We start from the raw sequence: 24,940 nt of genomic DNA, 5'->3' as shown, positions 1-24,940 counted from the left end.
AACTTCCCTTCAACTCATTCATGTCACCTAAAAGGTAAACCTGTTTCTCCATCACCTGTTCAGCTCTGATGATCCAGTAAGGACATCTCCTGGTTTCATCTTCATGTTTCCCTCTCACCACATATCCAAACCGACATCATGACCAGCAGCTTTTACAGCTGTGGCTCCAGCAAACATCAGCTGATACTAGAAATTAATATTAAATAAATTCTAACAACAGCTGATCAAGTTAAACGCGCTGCTGTTGTTTAGCGCGACATCCGCTGGTTTCCTCTTTCGGCGCAAAGTGGGCGATAAACAAACAAGAGAGACGATCAGCTGATCATTGATCAGTTTCATGATTGAAGTAGAAACGGGAGAGGGAGGGGGAGAGGATGAAAGAAGAAGAGGCAGCTGTGCAGCAAAGACACAGAATAACTCCAGCTGTGTGTCTTTTTCATTGTAGCTGAATTACGGGACAAACTGTTCCTTTTCACCTCAATAAGAAACGTGTAATATTTTCTCTGAATAGCAGACGGGAAGGTTGGCAACTCTAATAACTTATGAACAAAATAAAGTTAAACATCATTAACTTCATAGCACCCACCCAGCTGTATAGAAACTCCGTCATGCTAGCTAGCACGCAGTACGGAAAAAGTCAGAATAACGAAAATAAACTCCACCTAAACTTGGTTCATATCTGACCCAGAGAGACTGCAGGTCATAACTTCTTACCTGAAGTTCAGTTCACACTTGGACCGGCGGCCGCCTCGGGTCTCTTTTCCTTCTGCGTCCCTTTTCCTTCATCCACCTGCTGGCCTCCACCACTTGCTAATGTTACTGAATCTGTGGAAGCTCCGCGATAGCCACCACACGAAGTAACGAATAACAAGCCTATCTAAATCCCAGTAACGACTAACTCGTTCCTGATTTTGGCATAATAACTAGTTATCGTGCTCGTTACCACAATAATAACGTAGTTACTGTAACGCATTACTTAATAACGCGTTAGTCCCAACTCTGGTATTTATACACAAGAACTCATATATATGCAAATAATTTTAAAAAAAAAGTGTGAGAGAGAGGGTGAGAGAAAGAAAAAAAACAACCCACGGCTCGCGATAAGGAGCCGGCTCGCGTCGTTCACGTCAAAGATCCGGCTCTAAGAGCCATTTCATTCGCGACCTACACATCACTAAAAGACAGTGATGGAAGCCGTGACTGGAGCTGCGATGTAGCCTATATAATATTTAAATTGTACGAACGTGATAATTATGTGTATTGTAATAACGTGATATTATATTGTTCAAACATGAAAGGTATATTGTACTAACATAATAGTATATTGTACAAACATGAAAGGTATATTGTTAGAACAATATACTTTTCTATTTTTCTTTTGCCTGGGTGGCATTATTTTTTAAAAAGTAACAAGTCGAATTTTGCAAATGTAGCGGAGTAAAAGTACAGTTTCTTCTTCACAAATGTACTCAAGTAAAAGTAAAAAGTATTGTGCAAAAAAGGTACTTTAAAAGTACATTTTTCTCAAAAACTTACTCAGGTAAATGTAACGGAGTAAATGTAACTCATTACTACCCACCTCTGCTGAAGACCACAGAGCCAGTTCACATCATTGCTTTATAGTTTGTTTTTATTAGTTGATGTAGCTGCAGTTCCTCTACCGTCCGGCAGAGGTCAGCCAGGAGACTCTCGGGTCAAAATAGCAGATAAATATGTTTACATTTCTGTGGATAATTTCCCTTTAATAGCTCTGTGGGTGGGTGTGGGGGTCCCGTTGGAATAGGAACGTTTAGCCAGCTGTAGTTCTGGGCCAGCCAGTCTTCCAGATTTTAGAGTAGAAAGATGCAGTCTGAAAGTTGTTGGTCAGCAGAAACAGTGAGAGCTTTTTAAGTCACATAGTCACACATCCGCGCACGCACACGCACACACACACACACACACACACACACACACACACACACACACACACACACACATATATATATATATATATATATATATATATATATATATATATATATATATATATATATATATATATATATATATATCTCACGCACGTGGAGTGCGCGCGCCTGAAATATCTGGACTAGGAGGAGCTGACCTCCTGCAGACTCCTTGCAGAGAGGGGGAAAAGCAGCTTCCTCCTGTTTGTGTGCAGAAAAGTTGGAGGAGAGGACGGACCCAGGACCTGAAACCTGACGACGGAGCCTCCTCCTCCTGCTGCTGGCTTTAACTCAAACCAGATGGTGTCCCGCTACTCCACAGCAGCTCCAGCCTGATGCGTGGCTCCAGCACAGGAGGTAAAGCAGTTTAGACGGAGTAGGAGAAGATAATGAGGGGAGGACGGCGCAGATTTGACTTCGAGGAGTCATACAGTGTCCATTTAAAGGAGTGAGCTCGGAGTTTGCGGAGTTCGTGGCTCCTCCGTCTGATCTCAGGTCCGCGCACGGCTCAGCAGCACGGCAGTCACGGCCTCTCTTGCGCGCTCACCCGTGTCTTCGGGTGAGCAGGACTTTATTTTCTAATGAAGGATTCAAACTGCGCATGCTCTGTGCTGACCTAAGTGGGCTCAGATTGAGCTGACGGAGGTGATGGAGGTGACGGAGGTACGGTGAAGCTCGCCCTCCGGTGATGCGGTGCGTCCCGCTGCTCCGCCGGCGCTCCGGCCCGCCCCTGCTGCTGCTCGCGCTCCTGCTCGTACTCTGTGTGTACCTGATGGTGGGGGACGAGCCGGTGCGGTCAGATGTGTGCTACAAGGTACCCTCGCTCCAGATGTTGACCCGCAGGTTTGTGTGCACTCTGGAGGCTCTGCAGAGACACGCACAGGTGAGCATATCTGCGTCACACCATGACGTCATTCTGAGTGGCCCATAATGACCCCCACCAGCATCAGTTTAGTAAAGCTGCTCACCAAACTCAATTAAAACAAAAGCAAACATTTAAGGAGCATCTGCACTGAGCCAGTGAGATTCAGGCACCTGAGGGCTCCGCCCCACTATCCCATCACCAAATGTCAGGCTGTTTTTATTATTTCCAGAGTCTTAGATGACCGTCACCTTTCAAACACTATATTTTTCACTCCAGTTAAACTCTGTCAAACTGTACTCCACTTTATCATGTGTCAGAGTTTAGTGAAAATCATATTGTTTTAAAACTTCCTCAAATGTGTTTAGATTTCTCCTAAGGCGCTTTATTACTGTACTGTCTCATTGGTTCCACATAAACTTTATTATTGAACCCAAAATGACCCCAAAGCTCTGTTTTAACTAAAACACTTCAAATACATGTGAACGACCCTGAGACAGCAGAGTGGAGTGAACTCTTCTTAAAACGTTTTGATATCTGAATGGACTTCTGAATGCATCCACTGGAGGAGGATTCCTGCTGGGCCGAGGCTCCTTCTGTCTCATTGTTGCTATATTTTTAGACACAGACGGATGAACGACTGTGAGCACGAGGGTTTTATTTTACCACGGGGTGACTGACAGCTGCATGGACCAATCAGAGCCAGCCAATCCAGTTGGCATGTGTTCTGGGTATTTTAAGTGTGTCCTGGTGCTTGATGTCCCGATAGAAATATTTCTGCCACGAGGATCCAGTTTCTGACAGATAACAAGAGTGTAAACATACACACACACTCGCATGCATACACACACACACGCACACACTCACAGTGTTTGTTTTGTTTTATGAGGGCTGTAAACTCCTGTCTGCTCATCCTTCACCTTTTACTGAGTGTCGTGTTCAGAGCTCAGAGGTCAGAGTTGGAGTAACGCTGAGGCTTTAATGAGCTTTCACTCCATCTTCATCTGAAAACTTGATAATGAGTTTAGATTTACACCACTCAAGAAGAGCTGTAACATCTTCGTAATGCTGTGGCTCAGTAAAACTTTATCGATAAAACATTTTGCCGACCCACAGGACGGGAACATCTGAGAAGGAATTTATTATTGAGTCTTTATGCATGAAGACAAACAAACTTCATCAATACATCTGAACGGTCTTCATTAGCGTGTAAGACGTAAAAAAAAATCCTTTAAATAAAGGTTTGAATGTTGTATTTCTGCTGTGTGTGTTGTTCGACCTCCGCAGAATTAAAGCGACAGCAGAGGAGGGCTCACCGTGCAGGTCACCCTGAACACAATGGTCTCCACAGACTTCAGGGTACTTCTGAGTATTCTTGCAGGATTCCTTCTCTTTCAGAGTATTTTGGGGTCTTTCTCAGTCTCTCAGGAGGGTTCTTTCCTGAGTCTTTCAGGTTTTTCTGAATGCTACAGGTATTTTGTGGTATGTACTGGTGTCCGGGTGATGCAGGGCCTGATTATTCCACCTCTAGGAAATTCTAGGCTCTGTCTTTGTGTCTTCAGGGTTCTTTGGTGTGTCTGATGTTTGAGAGGCCGTCCCTAGTGTCTTCATGTGTTATGAAACCTTTTAAGGTCTTTCGGGAAGTTTCTGGGCTTTTCTTTGACCATTCTTCAGGGTCAAAGGTCGATGTTGTTCTTGTGTCAGCTGACTCTCAGCTGTTGGCCATCAGCTGTTCATTTCTCTGGTTCCTCCCCACAGCTTCCAGTCAGACGTGAGGATTTACTGCTGGGAGCAGATTCTCAACATCTATTTTAATCCAGTCTGACAGGAGCAGAGGACCATGACAAGCACACCATGTTACCTCATGAGCTCTCAGAGGTTTGAAAAGACTCTGACTAACCAGAAAATACTGTCCAGTCCATGGGTGATGGTCAGTGGGTCCTGAACGGGTTAACGTAATTGAAACAGTCTGATCCATCAGCTGGACTCTGATTGGCTGTTTGGACAGGTTAATTAAAAATGTGTGTTTGTCATTTGGTTTAATATTTGCTATAATGACATAATTCTAATGTATTTATGTGTAAAATCATTTCTCTCATTTCTAATCCTGTAGCAGTGAACACGCTGGGATCACAGATCACGTTAAACTGAGTGAGACATTAAAACCGGGGAGGGGGTGAGATGAGGGTGTTTTGGGTCATGTGACTCAGTCCATCAGTCTGGAATGTGGGCTTGATGGTCTGATATTGCTCCTCCTGCTGAGTTAATCTGGAATTTTCTCTGTAAAAATCCCAGTTGATAAAGAACTGTCTGTGATCGATCTGTCTGGAGTCCAGACAGCGGAGCGTTGCTGCCTCGTTGTGTCAGCTGACAGGAAGCTGAAGGTGTTAGATTAAGCATAACAGGAAGCAGTGTGAGGCTGACATCACAGCCACTGACCCGACAGGAAAACAGCATCCCAGCCTCAGAGCTGCAGGCCTGAGCTGACTGCATTTCTTCTTCTTTGGTGAGAAGAAACACCTGACAGGCTGTGTGCAGACAGCCATCATCAGAGCGGCAAGCTGACCTTAGTCTGAGGGCTAACACAGCTTCATGGTTTAAATGTTCATCTCTGAGTGCTTCATGAACTGGAGCTCTACCATGCCGGGTGTCATTCAGCTGTGTCAAACTCTCTTAAAGCTATCACAAAAATGTTCTCCACACCAATTTGTACTTTTGTAAACTCTGTAACATATTGTATTATTTAAAGAGTTTAGTCTATTACTGTCTTGGAGCAACTGTAACCCACATAATTTCCTTAGGGATTAATAAAGTATTCTGATTCGTATTCTGATTCACACGAACTCCTTCCGCCCCCTCAGTTGCAGCTCTCGTCTCAGAGGACCCCCCACCGGCGCCGGGCCGTGGTTCTGACGGGGCGACACCCGACCTCAGACACCGAGGTCCAGCTGTACCAGAGAGTCCTGCAGCAGATGGACTACGAGGTCCACCTGTCCAGATACGCCGAGACGAGCAGCTTCCTGAGGAGCACGCAGGGTAAATATACATCTGAGGGGGTGCTGTGCTGGCTTCAGGTGCTGCTGGGAATATAAACACTCTGAATCTGATCCTGAATGAACCGTTCTTTAAACATTTCAACCTGTCAGAAAGACAAACGCGCGCACACACACACACACACACACACACACACACACACACACACACACACACACACAGAGAGAGACACACACACACACACACACACACACACACACACACACACACACACACACACACACACACACACAGTCTCTGTATATCAAGCATGTAAACAGTGTGAGCGCGCTCAGACGGCCCCGCCCTGCTGGAGCTTTAAACAGCGACATGAGCGAGCAGAGGTCAGGGTTTCCTGTGGGTGGAGGAGGGTGGAGACTTCCTGTGAAAGCAGATGGACCTCAGCAAGTGTTTGTGGAAAATCACTTCAGTAGTGCATGTCACGGCAGAGAAACATGAGCATGCACAAGACTGAAAAATGGCCTGTTACCACAGAGGGGCTTCCATGCTTCCTGTCACTCTGGGTTTAACCCCACCCACTTTGCCTCAAAAAAAACAGACCAGAGGGTCATCCAGCTGCTGATGTCAAATTCAGAGATGATTTATCAACAGCACTGAACATCATGAACAATTCAGGGAGATGTGAGGGTAACAATGATGATGCAGATTTATTCACATGTTCATTACCACATCAACTGAATCCTGTGGAGGCAAAGAGATCTGAACCTCTGATTGGATGATTCTATCAGATATTTTCTTAACACCCTTCATCAAAGATTCATCACCATGTTTCCTTTCATTAGGTCAGTGTTAAGAAACATTATATCAGTATCACCAGAGGCCTTGTTTACACCATCTCTGTAAGAACATGTTGGCTTTAGTCATGTATTATTATTTATTAATTACACAATAACCTAGCCTCTACCTGAACCTGTAGATCAGAGTAATAAAGACTTCACTGACTGGCTTATGTGATCAGAGGCAGGCACATTATTGTGTTGTCTGTGTCCCCCTATGTTTGAGGAGCAGTGAGACAGTAAAGCTTGAGGTTTAAGGAGAAGCTGAGAGAAACCTGAGAGCATGAAGTGAAGCTTTCTGCAGACCGAGGACGACAGGAAGCTGGAACGGGAAGTTCCTTTAGCTCATGTTTGGTCATAAAACAACACAGAAAGAGACTAAGCAGAAGCTCAACTCGTCTTCACTGTAGGGGGATGGATGGATGGACAGACAGATGGATGGACAAATGGATGGATAGACAGAAGGACAGATAGAGGGAGGGATGGACATCAGGTTTAAATCTGTGTATTATTGGTTCACAGCATGAGCATGGTCTCACTGTTGAAGTAAAGTTGTCTGTGTTGAACATCCTGCTTCGTTCTCTTTCTGCTGAAACCTAACAGCTCCAGCAAAAAGCCCACCGCAGAGCGTTTCCTGTCAACAATCGCTTCCACATGTTCCCGTTTTCTTTGTGTAAAACAAGCAGAAAAGGCCTCCGGTGGTTTTGGATTCTGTGGTCTTTCACAGTTAAAGGAGTTTGGGGCGAGCTGGGACTCGTGCAGGTGGCTCTTTTATTCTCTCTGAAAGTGTGACGAAGACGATGTCCCTCACAGGCTGCCGTTGATTTGAGTCTACCTGACTGACGTGATTTGTCGCTTTGTGAATAAAGCTCCACTAAACTACAGGTGAGGCTTCTGTGTGTCTCCATGGTTACAGGCATTGGTGGGTGGAGCCTCCTGCTGTGCCTCAGCACGTCAGAGCAGAGCTGTCTGAGGAGGATCTCCTTCTCTCACCTGCAGCGTCATCAGACGGTGAGCCCCTTCTGTCCTGTCTGTGTCAACTGACGGCATGTTTGATGACATAACAGCTAAACTGTGTGTGTGCTCAGGTGAACCTGCTGCCTGGGCTGATAGAGGCATTTTCAAACATAGGTGGAGGTCTGTGTCACTTCTATACACACTTCCAGCTGACAGGTAAGTCTGCAGCAGGTAAATCAAATCAGCTTATTGATCTAGATTAAATGTGATAGATCAGCTGATTGTGGCCTAAGTCGCATGATCTGTGCTCATCCAACATGAGACATTACTGCCAAATAAGAGCACTGCCTGGAACTGAGCTTTAATCTGAAGGTCTCAGCTAACCTCTTGCTGTTTCTCTCAGAGTCTAGTTTACCCATGAACCCTCATGCCTGTGGATCGACCAATCAGAAGGTGGAGATTCCTCTGGACAGGTTTGTATGTGACCAGCTGACAGGAAGTTGTCTGAGTTCTGTAAGGTAACGTTTCTTGTTTCTCTAAAGTTTCCCTGACAGCCAAGCCCCGCCTCCTGCTCTGGTTGCCATGGTGAATGTTTATGTCCTGGTAACCTCAGTGACCCCGCTGACTTCTTTCCTGCATGACATCAGCGTGGTAATGACCATTCAGCATCCGAGGGGCCGACCTGTGAAGGTAAAACATGTTCCTGTGTAGGACTTGCTAACACTTCACTGCTAGCACATCCTCTTTCACTTGCAAATCAGTTTCCCATTGGGGACGATAAATTATCATTGACCACTGCTGTTAGCCTTTAGCTCCTCCTCTTCCTGTCAGCTCAGGGACTTCCTGCTGCAGCACCTTGATCCAGCAGCCTCCCATCAGGCTTTGAGGCAGGTGAAGCAGGTGATAAGTAAAGTGCTGCAGGCGGCTGCAGCGTCGACCAATAAGAAGCAGCGAACCATAAGCAGGTGAATTCTGAGCTGAAACTCTTAACTTTACTTCCTGTTTCACAATCCAGATTCAGTACACACCTGTCTGTCTGCAGTTGCTTCAAACTGCAGCTAAAAGTAGGAAGGTAGAAAGAAATGAAGGTAGAAAAGTAGGGAGCGAGTAAGAAAGAAAGGTGGGTAGAAAGGATGGTGCAGTGTCTGGGTGTCTGTTTTGGTTTCAGCTGAAAACTTGAAAATGCCTCAGACTGGATCTGTCATGTCTACTGAGTGTGTGCAGTCTGCGCCCAGTGGTGGCTCATATTGTCACTACTGTGTGTTTCAGGTGTCTGTTGTGCTTCCAGCTGCTCACCTTTACTTTGTTCTTCAGCGGCTCTGTCACACCTGTGGTAGTCCAGGTAAGAGTCTGACCATTATCTTTTCAAGTTCAGCTCAGCCTTCCAGCTGGTCTTCAGAGACGTTCTGCCTCCTCTGGATGAAAGGTCTCAAACTCATGAAGAAGAGAAGAAGCTTCAAGCTGCTGAGACACCTGGAGGTTGAGTTACATCAGGGTGGGCAACTCCAGGCCATGAGGGCCAGTGTCCTGCAGGTTTTAGATGTGTCCTTGATCCAACACAGCTGATTTAAATGGCTAAATTACCTCCTCAACATGTCTTGAAGTTCTCCAGAGGCTGGTAATGAACTAATCATTTGATTCAGGTGTGTTGATCAAGGGTGATATCTAAAAGCTGCAGGACACCAGCCCTCAAGGCCTGGAGTTGCCCACCCTTGAGTTACATGATGACCCAGCAGAGCTTCCGTCTCTGACTGGACCTGAGAATAACCACACTTTACTGGACCTCAAACATACAACCAGCCTGAGGTGTTCAGGTGAATAACCAGCAGAGGGCGCCTTGACCTCAGCTGCTCTATGATTGGTCTGCCTCTCCTTTTCAGGTGGACACACAGTTAAACGTGTCAGCTCTGAGCAACGATGCCTTCGACCAACAGATCACCAAAGACCTGATCCTGGAGGACATGCTGGACTTCCTGCTGCCGCCACTCTCACACCTGTCCTCACACACACACCTGTCCTCGGAGAGGGAGGGGAGCCAGGTGAGTAGCGTGTTGTCATTAAAGGAGTAGGAGTTTTCCATGTCAGGAAAAAAATGAATGAATAAGTAATAATTAATGAATACTTAATGCAAAAGATAACAATAAATAATCAATAGATTCTCAATAAAATGTGTAGAAAAAGAATAAATATTTTAATAAACTAATAAAAAGCGTATTTTTTTGAATAATTAACCAAAACAAATAAAATGAAATAAATAAAAGCATTAGAAACACTGAGTTTAAAATGAATTAAAACTGATGGACATCCTACAGACATTTATTTGATTCATAAAAAAAAAAAAAAGATTCTGTTTGTTTTTATTAATAAATGAAAAAATTAAATGTCACCCACCTGACTCTGTGTGTGTGTGTGTGTGTCAGTACGGTGGCTGTACAGGGACACTTGGCGTCTGTTTGTCTGAAGACGAGTTTCTTCTTCTGCTGCACTTTCAGTTGCTGATGAAGACCTCATCAGCGTTTCAGCCGGTTAGTTAAGCCCCACCTCCTTCATCATCTTCTTCTTCAGCAGTGTTAACTGTGTGTGTCTGCCTTGTTTGTCCCCACAGCTCTATCCCAGTGTTTCCTCCTCCTCATCCTTGCCTCGTGGCCTCTCTGACCTCCTGACCCAGATCGAAGGTTTCTACAAGCTGAAAACAAACAGGAGCTGCAGGTAAGAGGCTCACAGGTGTGAGATGATCCATTGTGTGTGAACTTAGATGTTCACTGAAGGGTTATGTCTGATGTTCCCACAGGACAGACGAACCGCCCAGTCAGCAACCAGCTCTGTCTTCCTCACAGGACGAAGGTGAGATGTGGATTTTAGACCTGTCCTGACATCTGGAAACACATGTGGTCACATGATGCTGCTCAATCTATACAACCTGTTCTAGGTGTCACAAGGCGACAGGCAATTACACCTGTAGAGGTACGCGGTCTGTCACAGGGCTAACACAGAGCCATTCACACCTACACCTGTGAGAGAAGCACAGGAAGAATGTGCTCATCGCTGGTCCTGGTACTGCTCATATCTGTCACACTAATGTAGATATGGACAGACTCACTTGTGCCTCCTGGTGGCGGTAGGACAAATGGCATTTGTTTGCAGATGGAAAAGCATCAGCTCACTGACGGTTATCTGCTTTAACGTACAAGTGGAAGTGAAGCTGTGGTTAGTGGATGCAGTTTGCAGAGGTTTTCTGATCCATGCAGCCAAAGTGTGATCACAGCATCCGCAAAGTTTTTTTCTTTAACGGAGTTCCAGCTTCAGCCTTAGAGGATGATGCTTGGTTTCTACCTGAGGAAACAGGAGATGGTTTTACCCCCAAACAGGTTCAGGGGCTTCCTAGCGGGACTTGCTCAGTACTCTACTGTGAAAGCTCTGTTCATTAGTGGTGGGTGTCATGGGTGAAGTGAAGTAGAACCTCGAGATCGAACGTCATGCTGATTCTTCTGTTTCAGGTCTCTGTGTGGACCCCCACCTTCGACAGATCTACACAGACCCCCCCCTCATTCTGAACCCCCCGTTCCATCCCCTGGTGAAGGAGTACCACGCAGAGGTGACCTTTGACACCATGACAGTTCGGATCCGGCCGGAGCCTGTCAGCTCGGCCTGCAGGATCCACCTGGATGAACACCGAGGACCCAGGTGAGACCAGGACTGTAAAAACCAACAGGTTACAGCAGAGAAGGTGCAGTCGAGATAGTCCTGAATGAAAGGAACCTCGAAATGTGACATTTGATTGGACAGCATGTTTAAGCAGACAACAGATGTACTTCCTTTATTAGATTCTTTTAACACATTTCTATTGAAGTAAAATCAGAGCATGAACTGCTTTATAGCATTCGCCATTTTGATTTGGGGCATGAAGCAAGCAGCAGCCTACTGACAGCAACCAGCTACTACTACTTCTCTTCTGGGCTTTAACTATGCTGCTAACGTCTGCTGGAGTCATGGTTTGGAAACAGGTGCCATCAAGGGAGGACTCCCTGTCATGCATTAGCATTATGCTGGGCTTTTATAAGGAAAAAGGAAGGGACACAAGAGTTGTTTTATTTCAGTTTAGATTTGTGATCCATGCTGGATATATGAAACTCAAATAAAATGTGAATCTGGCTTTGTAGCTCCATTTGCTCCTTTTCACAGAGGATAACCTTAGAGCACCTCCTTGCAGCCACTTTTACAACAGCAGGATTAACAAGAAGTTTCTTCCTTCAGGATGGCGAACTACCCGGTTGGCCTCGGCAACAGCAAGATCAGCATCCTGGTGATGGACGGCAGCCACCCGGAGCCTGTTATCATGTCCATCTACACTGTCCACGTTTACAGGGAGAGTCGGCCCAGCCTGCCCATGTTTGGATATCACGTGATGTGCAGCTTTGTGCAGGTAGGAGCTTTTCTGTTAGCTGGTGGACTGCAGGATGTGTGACATTCATTTCTTCAAACACAAAGTCTCCTTTAAGTTTGTATTTTGCTGTTTCAATGAGGTTGAAGGCATCAGTTATATCCAATGTTCCCTCTAAGCTGCGCGCGTGCGCAATTGCGCACTGCTGGCACGGTCTCTGCGCAGGAAAAATCTGCGTTGCGCACAAAAAAGAAATTCTAACCTGAATTGAAATTAATGTAAATACGTTAACAATTCTGTTTTGCAGTGTTAGTCAGTAAGTGACTAGCTGCTCCCGTATAGGATTAGAACCATTCTCTTATCCCATAGTCCAGCCAATCACGCGATTCACATTCACGTATATACGCAGCTAATCAACGTCGTTGACAGGCTATGACAGCGTCCTTATGTGCCGACACCGGTGTTTTAGCTGGCAAAGCGCCGTGGCTGATGTGGAGTGAAGCCACGTTAACAACGTGGACAACCATTGGAGATGTGAGCAGGACAGACGGAACAATTGACGGAAAAAGTGTGGACTTTATACCAGTTTTTAAATTGTGTTGATAGGCCAGGTAAAACCAGAGTTGTGATTAAAAAAATATGCAGTGTTTGTTTTTCTTCCTGAATACTATCGTTGTTTATATTTACTGTGGGAATGAACGGTAAAAACGGCATTTTATAAGGAAAACGCTCGAAAGCACTCTCCGCCTGTGAGCAAAAATGAAACCAACACCCCCCAGCCTTTCCCATTGGTCGAAAAATGTACCATGTCAACCAATCAAAACATGGCAATTAGTTGTTAAGAAACGGGAGGAAGTTTTAGGAGTGACGGTGGTTTTGTATGGCGTTATTTTTGTGCCACTATTCTGAGCGCACGTTAAAAAAAAATTGAGCGGACATAAAAAAAATTGCATGTAAAAAAAAAAACTGCAGTTGCAAGTGTTTAAGGAGAAATCTATTTTTCAGCGAAGAGATACGGTGGCCCTGAGAGGCCAAACGGACTGCAACTTCAGAAAACACTTGCAAAAAGAAAAATGCTGCAAAAAGAAAAATGCTACAAAAAGAAAAACACTTGCAAAAAGAAAAACACTTGCAAGAAGAAAAATGCTGCAAAAAGAAAAACACTTGCAAAAAGAAAAATGCTGCAAAAAGAAAAATTCTCCATGGAAATGTTTCATACAGCTTTGTTTGACAGAAATGAAGGAGAACATATTTTGTACATCTGTTTCTACATGAGCTTTGTGTGATTTGATAAGTATCTGAGGCTGAGACCACAGGACTGTAAAACATGATTTTTGGGCTTCATTTCTCTACTGAACAGTCATTTAAGATTAGCTAGTAAATAACAATTAGCTAATGTTGTTCATGAGACTAAAGTCATCTCACTTTGGTAATGTAAATATAATATGGCCAATATTATATTAATCATTATTAGTTATTACAGCAGTGAACATGAACTCTGTGCCAAACACTGAGCTTCAGTAAAGATTCAAGTTGCATTTATTTATATTTCCTATCACCTTAAATCTTCACTTAAAGACAAGTATCTGTGACAGTGTATCTATCCGGTTGTTCAGTCTGATGTCACTAGCCGTGTCTGGACCTAAACTCCGCTGCAGGTCCATATATCAAATGATCACTATGGCATTACTGAGAGTTGAAAAACTGTCTAAAGTCTTTCATCTTTAATAAAATGATCAGCGTTCTGCTCTACCAGGTGTAACAATTGAGTTTAACATCCAGGCATCCATGAAAACGGAATTTAGGACATTTAACGGAGTTAGAAGTTAGCAGGAAGTTAGCTTGCTAGCTTCTATCTAAATACAATATAGCATGTCCTGACTGCGGGGTTTTGGAAACAAATTAAAACGTACAGCTCTGTTATCACTTCCAGCATAAATGAAGACAGAAAACTAAACAGCAGTGACGTTTGTAGGGTTACTGAAGTTGGGCTAGCTGGTATATAATGATGTGCTACGTGACCGCTAGCGACACAGCTATGTTAGCATAATATAAACAAGCTAACTTTTTTTCCACTCGATAAAAGTTAACGTGAGTGTTCTCGGTGGTCAGGAACAAATGTAATCACATGGCAGGATGCTGTAAAAGGACCAAACTTCAGCCAGGAGAACAACTGAGATAATCCATCCACAATACGAGGTTAGTCATTCATATACTGCTGCATGGGCTGGGCTGTAGTTACATAGTAAGGTTTTAAAAACTGAGCTTAAATAAATGATTAGCGGTAATAAAAGCCGAGGGAGGTCAACAGTGATCACTGACTGTTTTAGGAGCTTTTTGAGATCAAATAGAAGAAAATACAAAGCATTAAACATGTTAACAACACAAAAGCCATATTAAACGCAAACTACTTTAGACCCGGAAGTAGGATTCGTCGCGTCATCACTGAACAACCGGATAGATGTATTATAAGAGACAAATATTGTTCTTTTAATATGTTGGCATTACTAAATTTGGCTCAATGCTTACATATATGTGTAAAAAGAAAATGTACAAGCTGTGATAACTGTTTCTGATAAAATGAAGAGTAGACTGATATATGAAATATTCCTTTATTGGGTGAGAAAATCAGATCATGTCATAACTGCTTTAAGTCATACAGAATAGATATCAGAGCCTTAAACAGGCTGACTTCTGCTAAATGGGTCAAACTGGGCAGAAAGTCTACAAACACATAACATCATTATAGAATATGGTGTAACACTATAGATCAACTTACCTCAGAATATATAAAGCATATAAACAATTACAGCAATATGATGCAACAAACACTGCAGTGCTACTAATCCAAAATACTCAAAGCTTCATAGAACTGGAACAAACATTTATTTTTAGCTCCATTCTGCTGCTGATACATACTTTAGGTTTCTGAACATTAAAGTCGTTGCTGCCTTTCATAGTGTGTAACTTTAAGGCCCTGAGTACTTTCTCCCACACTGAAAACACTGGAATGATAATATTATTTGAACATTACCTAATAAGACTGATTCAGGACAGACAGTTAGTTATTTTAAACTTTCCTAGCAGTCCTTCACAAACAGGGAACAGTCTGTCTATTCTCTCCATCTGTCAGCTGCTGCTGGCTCTTCCTTCTCCTCTTCCTCACACACTGCTGAGTTTGTCCTGGTGGATCATCAGGGGTGCAAAGCCTCACAGATGATGTGCAGCAGTGTGTCCCTCAGTCTGTCCTCACTCTGGACATTTGCAGTTGTCACACATGGAAATCAAATGTGTGATAAGCTGCAGGATTCAAACACAAGTGTAACTTATAAACACATGTTCATACTTTTATTACACAATCAGAGAGAAAGAAACAGAGAGAGAGTGCAGGACAGACAGACAGGTGACAGTCTCAGGTGTATACACTGCTACAAACAGGAGGATTTAGTGTTTGTGTTATTACAAGTGCTAAACAAGAAGAGTTCCCAGATGGTACAGTGGACACATGTGTGACTCCTGTGATTAAAGCATCTTTCTTCCAGCTTAACGAGTGAACCGTCAGCTCGTTCAAACACACGTTAAAGTCCGTTTGGCTCGACACCACCGAACAGAGGCAGCAATATAACATAGCTAACATTAACAGTGCAGTGAATCCTGCTTGTGCCGTGATATTCAGGACTGCAAACCGAGCAGCATCACTGACTTTCAGCCTGTTGTGTTTGTGGATATATGACTGACTTTAATTATCCACAAAATCATCACATTCTCTGTAGGATTAAGGTCAACTATTGAACGGCATATAAAGTAAAGGCTTTAAAACAAAGTTAACCCAAAGTACAAACATCGCTAATGTCACATAACTTTGCCGGCATGTGGCCAACAGCAATGTTTTAATGTTCTTCATTATTAAACATTTGCACATAAATAAGTGACATAATATTCAGAACTTACTTTTGAAAGTTTACTCTTTGGCCGCTCCGCTTCCACTTCTTTGAAGTGTCTCCCTGTCCCAGTGCACTTGTTAGCATGTTTTGGTTCGTGCAACTGGTCCGTCCGCTTATTGTGTCCCCAGAAACATTTCCGTTGTGTTGTGTGTGCTTTTGCAGCGTTTTTCTTTTTGCACCATTTTTCTTTTTGGAGGTGTTTTTTTCTTTTTGCAGCATTTTTCTTTTTGCAAGTGTTTTCTGAAGTTGCAGTCCGTTTGGCCTCTCACGGCCACCGTAAAGAAAAGCTAAATTTGAGTGAACAAACTTCATTGCTGCGTGCAAAAAATGTATTTCAGTGTTTGCTATTATCCATACACACACACAATAGCAGCCCCTCTCGCTCAGGTTTTGCATTTGCGCTCGCTCGCAATGTGTCAGCAATGTGTTGCTTGCGCTCTCAACATTTCTGCCCATGCACGCTCAACTCTTTCTGTCTTACTTCCAATAGTGTTAACATACTACAAAGGTCATGAACAAGATTTTTTTTAATATTTTCATTGTAAGTGGGCTAAAGCAGTTAATTAAAAGTAGTCTAACATAAATGTAAATGCTGTAATTTGATTATTTTAATAAACCATGTAACTTGGATGGATTCGATGCTGGTGTGACCACAGTGCACACGCCTGCTGTTGCTCACAGTGCTTCAAGGGACCGCTCAGGGAGTTTGTGTGTTCGCTCAGACACATGAAAAATTAGAGGGAACATTGGTTATATCATCAGTCTGATCAGGTCTGCTGAAGCTGCTCTCGTCACGTTAGTCACCAAAGATGAAGCTAACAGAGGACACAGAGGACTTCCTGTTTCAGAATCCCAGAAGAGCCCCGAAATGTTACGTTACCCTGAAAAATCCAGACGATAACAATAAGGCCTAATTCCCACCTGGCTTCCCACTCTGTGATAGTTTGATTGAATAATCCCTGAAAGCTAAATGGTGAGAAACACAGCAGCAAGCTCTTCGATGCCGTTGATGGAAATGGAAACAACCAATCAGGAAATTTCAGAGAGCTTTGTTATCAGGATGTTCATCATTTACAGCAAAATGCACAAATTCTGGTCCAATTACAGCAACGTTTTGCCACAGTCTGGCTGAAGCAGACTGTGTGGAGTGAGGAGGTGGACCCAAGTGCAGAGAACACAAAGCGTGGAGACAAACTTGATATTTACTGAACACGAGCCGTTTGTTAAAGGCTGGTTTTAAAAATACCAAACAAGGGGCAAAGGCAAAACTAAACACTAACCTAAACTGGGTGAACTAAGGCTAAACATTAAACAACTCTGAACATAAACAGGAAACCCTGATATGAAAAACCTTAAACGCAACAACTTGGCATGTAGACCTGGGAACATGGCATGACAGCAGACGATCAGATGAGGAATGAATGAAAACACACACACTAAATGCACACAGGAGGTTATCAAGGGAAGTGGAAACAGATGGGGAAACAGCTGACTGGAATGAACATAATGACAACTAGGGATGGGTACCAGTATGTTCTGACATAAGCGGTAGTAACCAGACCGAAAAGCAGCGCACATTTCGGTGCTTTTTTCCTGAGATGTCATACACTTTGGATTCTAGCCAATCATTTTACCTTTCCCAGGATAGTAGGCAGGCCCAGGTACGTACGTTCTTTTAGAGCAGAGCTACGGATTAAACATGCTCAAGGCGAAGCAGTCAAAAGTCTGGCTGTACTTCACAGCAAAAGATGCAAACTCAGCAGCCTGCAACAAGTGCTTTAAGGTGATACTGTGCAAAGGAGGTAACACCTCGAATCTGATGAAACACCTGGCGTAGCATAGCGTTTTTTTTCCCAATATTTTATTTTAATTTTTTCAGCATAGAAAACCCCATCAACAAACAAATACAGCTCAGGCGCTGAGATGATAGGGCAAGAAATAGCACAATAATAATAATCTATAGAGAAAGACAAAAGAAAAAGAAAGAAAACATTAAAATTAGAAACTACCAGTATCCATAATGAATTAAATGTCATGAATATGTAATAAACAGGGAAATTGCAGTGCCATGGTACATGTTTATACAACGTGAGCTTTCTCAAGGTGAGTACAAAACGGAGTCCAGGATTTTGAGAAAACATTTGCTGCAGGTGTTTGTAGGTATCAAACTTTTTCCAGCTGAATGACTGATAACATGTCATTGAGCCAGACACTGAAGGAGGGAGGAGCAGCAGACTTCCATTCCTTTAGAAAAAGTCTTTTCGCAATCATCATTCCAAGGTCGATTGGCACCCGCACAGTCGCAGGGATAGTTCTGGAACGTACACAGCCAAAAACTGCAATTTCTGGATTGGGTGAGATGGAAATCCCATAAGCTTTAGAGTACCAATTAAATATTTTGGACCAAAAATTGATCAATGAGGGGCAATGCCAGAAAGCGTGAGCCAATGTGCTCTCTGATGTTTTACATCTGTCACATATGGGGGAAGTTGAAGGATAAATTTTGTGTATCCGAACCTTGGAATAATGTAGCCGATGGACAATTTTAAATTGTATTAATTGATGTCTGCTGTTAACAGAGCAGGAATGAATTTTTGATAGGCATTTGTCCTACATTGACTCTGATATTTCCATGCCCAATTCCTCCCTCCAAGCATCTCTTATCCTCGTAGTCTGCACTTCAATGCTGGAGCATTGAAGTGCACTTCAAACAAATGTACAATTGTAGAAATCAAATGTTTGGAGTAAGGAGGGCTCAGGAACACCTTAAAAAGGTTATGTTCGTGTGGAATATCTTGGTAATTCTTCATATTGGATTGCATAAAATGACTTGTAGGTAACAGTAAAAATGTGAATGCGGTAAATCGAACTTTTGCTTAAACTGATTAAATGATGCAAATTTTCCATCTATATAAAGATCTTTGAATTTGATTAAACCCTTCTCCTTCCAAACATAGTAGGATTTATCATCCCAAGGAGGCAAAAAGGCATGGTTATCACATATTGGTGCCTGCACAGAGGAGTTTGGCAGTTCAAAAAAACCTCTAATTTGGTTTAAAATCTGCACAGATTGTTTCAGAACAAACCCCAGTTTCTTAAGACTCTCAGCCCTCCCTACTTTTGAGAAAAGCAGGGCCTTTAGAGAGGAGTCCCTTACAATGTCAGCCTCCATTTTAACCCAAAAGGGGATGTTGAAATCACCAAGAACTGGGGATGTCTGTTGCCAGAAGGTCAAGGCTCTTAGATTTGCAGCCCAGTAATAATGTTTAAATATTGGTAAACTCAGACCTCCCTCCAATTTGGATTTTTGTAGATGTAGTTTTTAAATCCTAGGATTCTTGTTGTTTCATATGTAAGAAGTAATAATTGAGTCCAACTCCTTAAAGAAAGAGGAAGTAAGAGAAATAGGAAGATTTTGGCAAAGATACAGAAATCTAGGAAGAGAGACCATTTTTATGGAATTTATACGACCGACCATAGATAGGGGAAGAATTTTCCATGACTCGATGTTATGCTTTAATGTTGATAAGAATTCAGCAAAGTTCAAGCTAAAAATTAATTTGGGATCTTTAGGAACAGTTAATCCAAGGTATGTGAGATGGTCGTTAACTATTTTGAATGGAACATTACAAAGAAAACTTGGCAAACCGGTTTTAGATAAAGGCACAAGTTCACTTTTAACCCAGTTAATTGTATATCCTGAAATTTTGCTAAATGAGGTGACCAGATTAAGAAGGGATGGTACAGATTCTTCTGCATTACGCAGGTATAATAGTACATCGTCTGCGTACAAACTAATAACAGTTTCAACCCCTCCGACCAAGAGCCCTTGTATTTTTGGATGTGCTCTTATCTTAATCGCAAGGGGCTCTCATGCCAGAGCAAATAGAGCAGGGGACAGGGGGTAGCCCTGCTGAACAGAGCGCTGCAAAGGAAATGGCGCCGACCTCTCTCCATTTGTGAGAACTGAACAGATTGAATTTGCGTATACTAATTTTACCCAAGATATAAATATTTCACCAAACCCAAACTTCCGTAATGACTCGAACATATAAAACCACTCAACCTGATCAAAGGCTTTGTATGCATCAAGAGCTAAAATTGCTGCTCCTCTTGAATTACCATGGTCAGAATAGATGGTGTTGAGAAGACATAGCGTTTTTTTTAAAAACCGAGAAATGCACCATATTTGATAGCTTGCTGCAAGACCTCACACCGAGCACGTCTACTGCGGGTGTGGTGCTTGTTATCGGACCTGGTGTTAGCAACATCCCCCAAGAACCCGAAGAGTAGAGTCCTGGCCCCTAGCCCTGCCAGTGTAGCAGAAATGATGACGGATGATGATGGCAGCAGCAGCCCGTTTAAGCACCGGCACCGTTTCAAAAGTACCGGTTTGGCACCGGTATCAGATAAAACCCATCCCTAATGACAACACAGGGGAAGTGAAACTAAACACAATGAACATGGGACACCAGACCTCTTCGAAATAAAACAGGAAACATAATGAGACACAGACACAACACAAGCTTGGACACACAGACATGAAACACAAAGGGCGAGGGAAATGTAAACACACCAGGTGAAGACACTAGGGTAATCTAATAAACAATGAACAATAACAGCCACCTAGGCATAATAAAAATGAACTTATATAACCTAATGAACTTAAACATAAACCATAAACATCAAAATATATTAAAACTCAAAATGCTGAGTCAAATGACCCAGGATAGGGGCACATGTATTTGTTGTTTATTATTTTGTGTTGATTATTACATCAGTTTCACAGGCATACAGAATTCACTGTTATTTTTATAATAATTATTTTATTTCATTCTGCCTTCCTTGATGCTTCACCCCTCCATTATAAGAATTATATGACTTGGGGGTTTGTCCGGGATTTTGTAAAACAAGGTTGGAACAGGTGTATTTTGTGTGTTACGTCTGATTTCAAACCTTCTGCTTACTCCAGTTAGACAAAGTGAGTTGTTGCCTGGATGTTTGAGCCCTTTTTGAGTTTCCAGTGTTTGCAAAGGTAGGACAGGTGAGTGTCTGCCTGAGCTCTGTTGGGTTGTTTTTTGGCTCTTTTTGTTATCTTTTATCTGGTTTTTAGAGTAAGTCAGGGTACAGATAAGGTTAAGAGATGAGTTTGGCAGGATCTGCTGGTCATTTATTGTAACTATGATTGTCAGAGAGCAACACAGCAGAGCAGGCCTGTCACAGAAAACTCTGTCTGTCTTGACATCTGTTTCCTTCACACTTTACTGCTTCAGTAAATCTGATTGAATCTGATCAGCCTGATAAAAAAGCTCTGGGCTTTGCTCCAGGTCTCAGTAAACCATCTCGACGTGACCTCGACACTCTGAGAAGAATGAAATGTTGGCTCCGTTTGTTTCTGCCTTTAAATTCCTCTCACATCCCTTTGCGGCGCTAACAGCTCGACGCCTGCGGCGAAGCGTGAGCAGGCATTCGCAAAGCTGATGCTTCTCCAACATCTGCACTCATTTCCATCAACTTCTCCTCTGTGACCTCAGATGGATGTTTCTCAGGACTGCACAAGAACATCTGCAGAATGAAGCGAAGTGTGTGAGGAGCTGCTGGTGTTCGGCTCAGGGTGTAGAGGATTCAGGTTTTCTGTCTCTAACGTTCAGATGATGTTCTTCAGGTAACCTGTAAGTCTTTTCTGTCACAGTTAAATCTCCAGTGAGCAAACAGCTCCCAGCTTTCAGTCTGTTCAGGAAGAAGACGGTAATCTGCTTTAATCTGGATCAGTTTCAGGTCCTGAACAGGTGATCTTACCTGATGCAGGTTAAAGCTGTGTGGGGCCCCACGTAGCCCCAATCCCTCTCAGATTCATGTTTTCATCTCCCTCCAGCTGCCCCCCTCTCATCCACCTTTGATCCACCTGTGAGCCTCAATTAGAGCTAAAGAGGGCGGAGTTCAGCGGGCTTGGTTGGCCCCTGAGAACACAGCGCTCATTGATGCTCAACCAGCAGGCTCATCAGGTCACCAGTAACTTATCCAGGATCAGTAGTCAGAGTCAGAGTCAGTGTAGATGTTTGCTGATATGTGCATGAATGTGAGCTTGTGTTTAGCATGTGTTTTCTATGCATCACACACTCAAAGACTAATAACTAAACTCAGACAGGAAGACATAACGGGAGAAATACTGAAGTGTGATGACTCTGTGGAGTGCTCAGGAGTGGGCGTTGGCTGCTTCTCTCTGCAGACAATCTGCAGCTCCAGCAGGTGGGAGCAGAGTCACACTGGAATCAAACCTGTACTCACATTTAAAAGTAAAACGTCGAGTCTGCTGACGAGAACTAAAGATAACACTGCATCAAAGCAAAAACATAAAAACAACAACAATAAAAATAACAAAATTAATAATAATTTTTATTTTTATTACAATAAGAGTTTTGAGGCCTCGGGAGTTTCTGCAGGTTAAACTGAGTGAAGACAAAGACTCACTATAAACACTCCTGCGTATGTGTGTGTGTGAGTGTATCATGTTACAATCATGTCTTCATTGGTTATCTGATGGAGCTGCTGAGCTTAATCTTTGTGTCTGTGCTCACCTGAAGACATGTGACCCTGGATCCTAAGCTGCTGCCAATCAGAGTCCAGAGACGTGTGCTGATTGTGAGGATTGTAGTTGTTGTTTGAAGCTCATTGTGAGTCTGAATAAATCACTTCTAGCTGGTCCCCCCACCCACCCACTCCTTCAGCTCCTCTGTGAGAGCAGTAGCTCAGTCCAGATGTGTCATCCAGATGTTTCATTGTTGCAGATGTTCATGTCCTGATTGGTCAGCTAAAGACAGACGAACACTGGCCGGCTCAGAGACATACAGTGTTTGTGATGCTGGAGCTCTGTGAGGACATCTCACCTGTGAATCTCTCTGAGAACACCTGTGCACACCAGCACGTCTCAGACCTCCGGCCTGTCTCTGCAGGCGGGTGAGCCAGAGCTGATGGATCAGTATCAGAAACATCATGCTCTGGAGGCTCTGCCTCCTCCCTCTCTGGACTGTGTGGGATGTGGAGTGGTAGCGTGAAGCAGCTTTTCATTCGTAACCTAAACAGAACAAAATGTTTTGGCTGCAACTCTCTGACCTTTGACCTCGTGTCTGCAGCATGATCCCATTAGGCCTGTTTGTTTCTGTGGAAATGCAGAGCAGCAGCTTATTTATCAACTTTCAGATGATGCTGAGCTCAGAGAACGACCACAAAGCCACTCCCAAGCCCTGAGCTGCACCCAGCTCCGCGCTTGCCCTCCGCCCTCACCTGTCATGATCCTGGGTTTTGTACCTGGATTTTTTCTCTTTTGGATTTTTGATTTTGGTTTATATAATATTCTGAGGTGAAGGTCCTTGTTTTGGTTATACTTTTGATATCTGTTTGTATCCCCAGATCTCAGCTTGTTATCGGAGGTTTTCTTTTTTCATTCCCCGTCCTCTTGTGTCTAGTTTCCTGTCCCAGTGTCCTTCTTTGAACTCAGTCTTTTCTCCATGTTAAGTTGTCTGTTTCCCTGTTATTTCACTGTGTAGCCCAACATGTCTGGTAATTTATGTTTGTCTTTCTCTCCTCCCCTCACACTGTCTCTCCATCCCTCGCTCTCTCTCTCTGTCCCTCGCTCTTACCTTGGTTTTTACTTTGATAGTCTCCTGGCCTGTGTGCAGGATGTTGTGTTTGGCTTCCCTGTCTTATTAGTTAGACTATGTTTAGCTGTGCTCTGTTCCCTCATTTGCCTTGTGTATTTAAAGTCTGCATCTTCCACTGCTCATTGTCGTGATCTTCCTCAATGCCGTGTTCTGCTATTGCCCTCCGCCCTCCACCCGCCTCAGAGCTGATGAGGCTTTTGAAGCGCTGGTCTGAGTCCAGCTGTCTCCACCCACTCATGTCCACCTCTGCTCCAGCTCTGGGTTACAGGCCTGCATGAGCCTCCCCACTGCATGTGCACTAATCAGGGCTCTAGACTAACTTTTTGACATGGGCGCACCGGTACGCCTAACTTTAAAAATTTAGGCGTACCGGCACAAAAGTTAGGCGCACTCAAATTTTTCAACCGCATCGCTTAACACCGCAGTTTTACTTGTGCACTTTCTTTGGGGGGGAAGTCCATACAGACAATATTAATTTCTAAATTATTAACTAACAAACTTGTGCTTAAAGTGCTTTGTCAATATTGTAGAAAATGTTAAAAACTTAATCATCATCTTGGCCTCCTCTGACGACCTGTTTGCTGCTGTCTGCTGCTGAAAGGCCGTGGGGAGAGGGGACACTTGGGCAGTGCATTTACTGCAGCATATAATGTGTTTTCTGGATACACTGTGCTTTTTCAGCATTCAAATATTGATGGCACCGTGTCAGAGCACTGGCTATGAATTTCAGACAGATCAGGCCTTAACTTAACAAAAAAGTTATCAATAGTTCTTTTCATCTTTTCTTATTACCCACAGCTACAGTACATCCACTTCTCTCAGGCCTAGGCTGCTCACTAGGGCTGAGTATCATCACTGATTTCTATAATCCATTCAATTCCGGTTCTCAAAGTCCTGATTTGATTCAATTTAGCCTCAGACAGTCAGAAATATTATAATTCTGATCATTTATCAGTACTGATACACATGAGACTTCATCAGAATTGTGAAAATCACAGCAGATGCCTTTGTGTGAAAGTAACTGAGAATAAAACACAGGAAAACATGAAGGAGATTTTCCTGGTCTGGCTTTTTATAGCAGATAACCTTAAAAATATTCTGCAATTTTGCATAATTTTAAGAAATTTAAATTTCTTCAGTATTGAACAGCAGAAATTAGGCTTTCTTGTCCGAGGTCATTTAAGTGAAAAAAGAAAAAGCGCTGTAAACAACGCTAGACTGGTGGGTAATAAGCGAATGAATAATGCAGAAAACAGATTTGAGACGGGAAACTGTTCCTGAAGTACAGAGAGAGAGAGAGCTGTGCAGGAAGTGTGATTTTTATCGTGGTGGAAGCAAAACAGCAAAAGTCAGAGGGAA

General features: G+C 43.2%; 1 protein-coding gene across 1 annotated transcript in view; it reads left to right on the top strand.

Annotated features, from left to right (window-relative positions):
* The first annotated feature begins 2,084 nt into the window (after positions 1 to 2,084).
* Positions 2,085 to 24,940, top strand: part of cped1 (cadherin-like and PC-esterase domain containing 1) — a 29,572-nt gene continuing 6,716 nt past the window's right edge. The window contains exons 1-14 of the mRNA XM_085387926.1: positions 2,085 to 2,829; positions 5,670 to 5,844; positions 7,555 to 7,649; positions 7,727 to 7,811; positions 7,999 to 8,068; positions 8,138 to 8,285; positions 8,427 to 8,560; positions 8,865 to 8,937; positions 9,476 to 9,634; positions 10,016 to 10,120; positions 10,201 to 10,304; positions 10,387 to 10,439; positions 11,093 to 11,279; positions 11,850 to 12,018. Of these exons, the coding sequence (XP_085244052.1) occupies positions 2,635 to 2,829; positions 5,670 to 5,844; positions 7,555 to 7,649; positions 7,727 to 7,811; positions 7,999 to 8,068; positions 8,138 to 8,285; positions 8,427 to 8,560; positions 8,865 to 8,937; positions 9,476 to 9,634; positions 10,016 to 10,120; positions 10,201 to 10,304; positions 10,387 to 10,439; positions 11,093 to 11,279; positions 11,850 to 12,018 (1,752 nt within the window). The 5' untranslated portion in view covers positions 2,085 to 2,634. The remainder of the gene's footprint in view (positions 2,830 to 5,669; positions 5,845 to 7,554; positions 7,650 to 7,726; positions 7,812 to 7,998; positions 8,069 to 8,137; positions 8,286 to 8,426; positions 8,561 to 8,864; positions 8,938 to 9,475; positions 9,635 to 10,015; positions 10,121 to 10,200; positions 10,305 to 10,386; positions 10,440 to 11,092; positions 11,280 to 11,849; positions 12,019 to 24,940) is intronic.

Source organism: Rhamphochromis longiceps, linkage group LG17 (assembly GCF_057381845.1).
Source record: "Rhamphochromis longiceps isolate RC_006_pf linkage group LG17, R_longiceps_female_GT1.1, whole genome shotgun sequence".
Taxonomy (NCBI): Eukaryota; Metazoa; Chordata; class Actinopteri; order Cichliformes; family Cichlidae; genus Rhamphochromis; species Rhamphochromis longiceps.
Note: the sequence above shows the minus strand (reverse complement) of the source record. Positions and strands in the feature narration are given on the sequence as shown.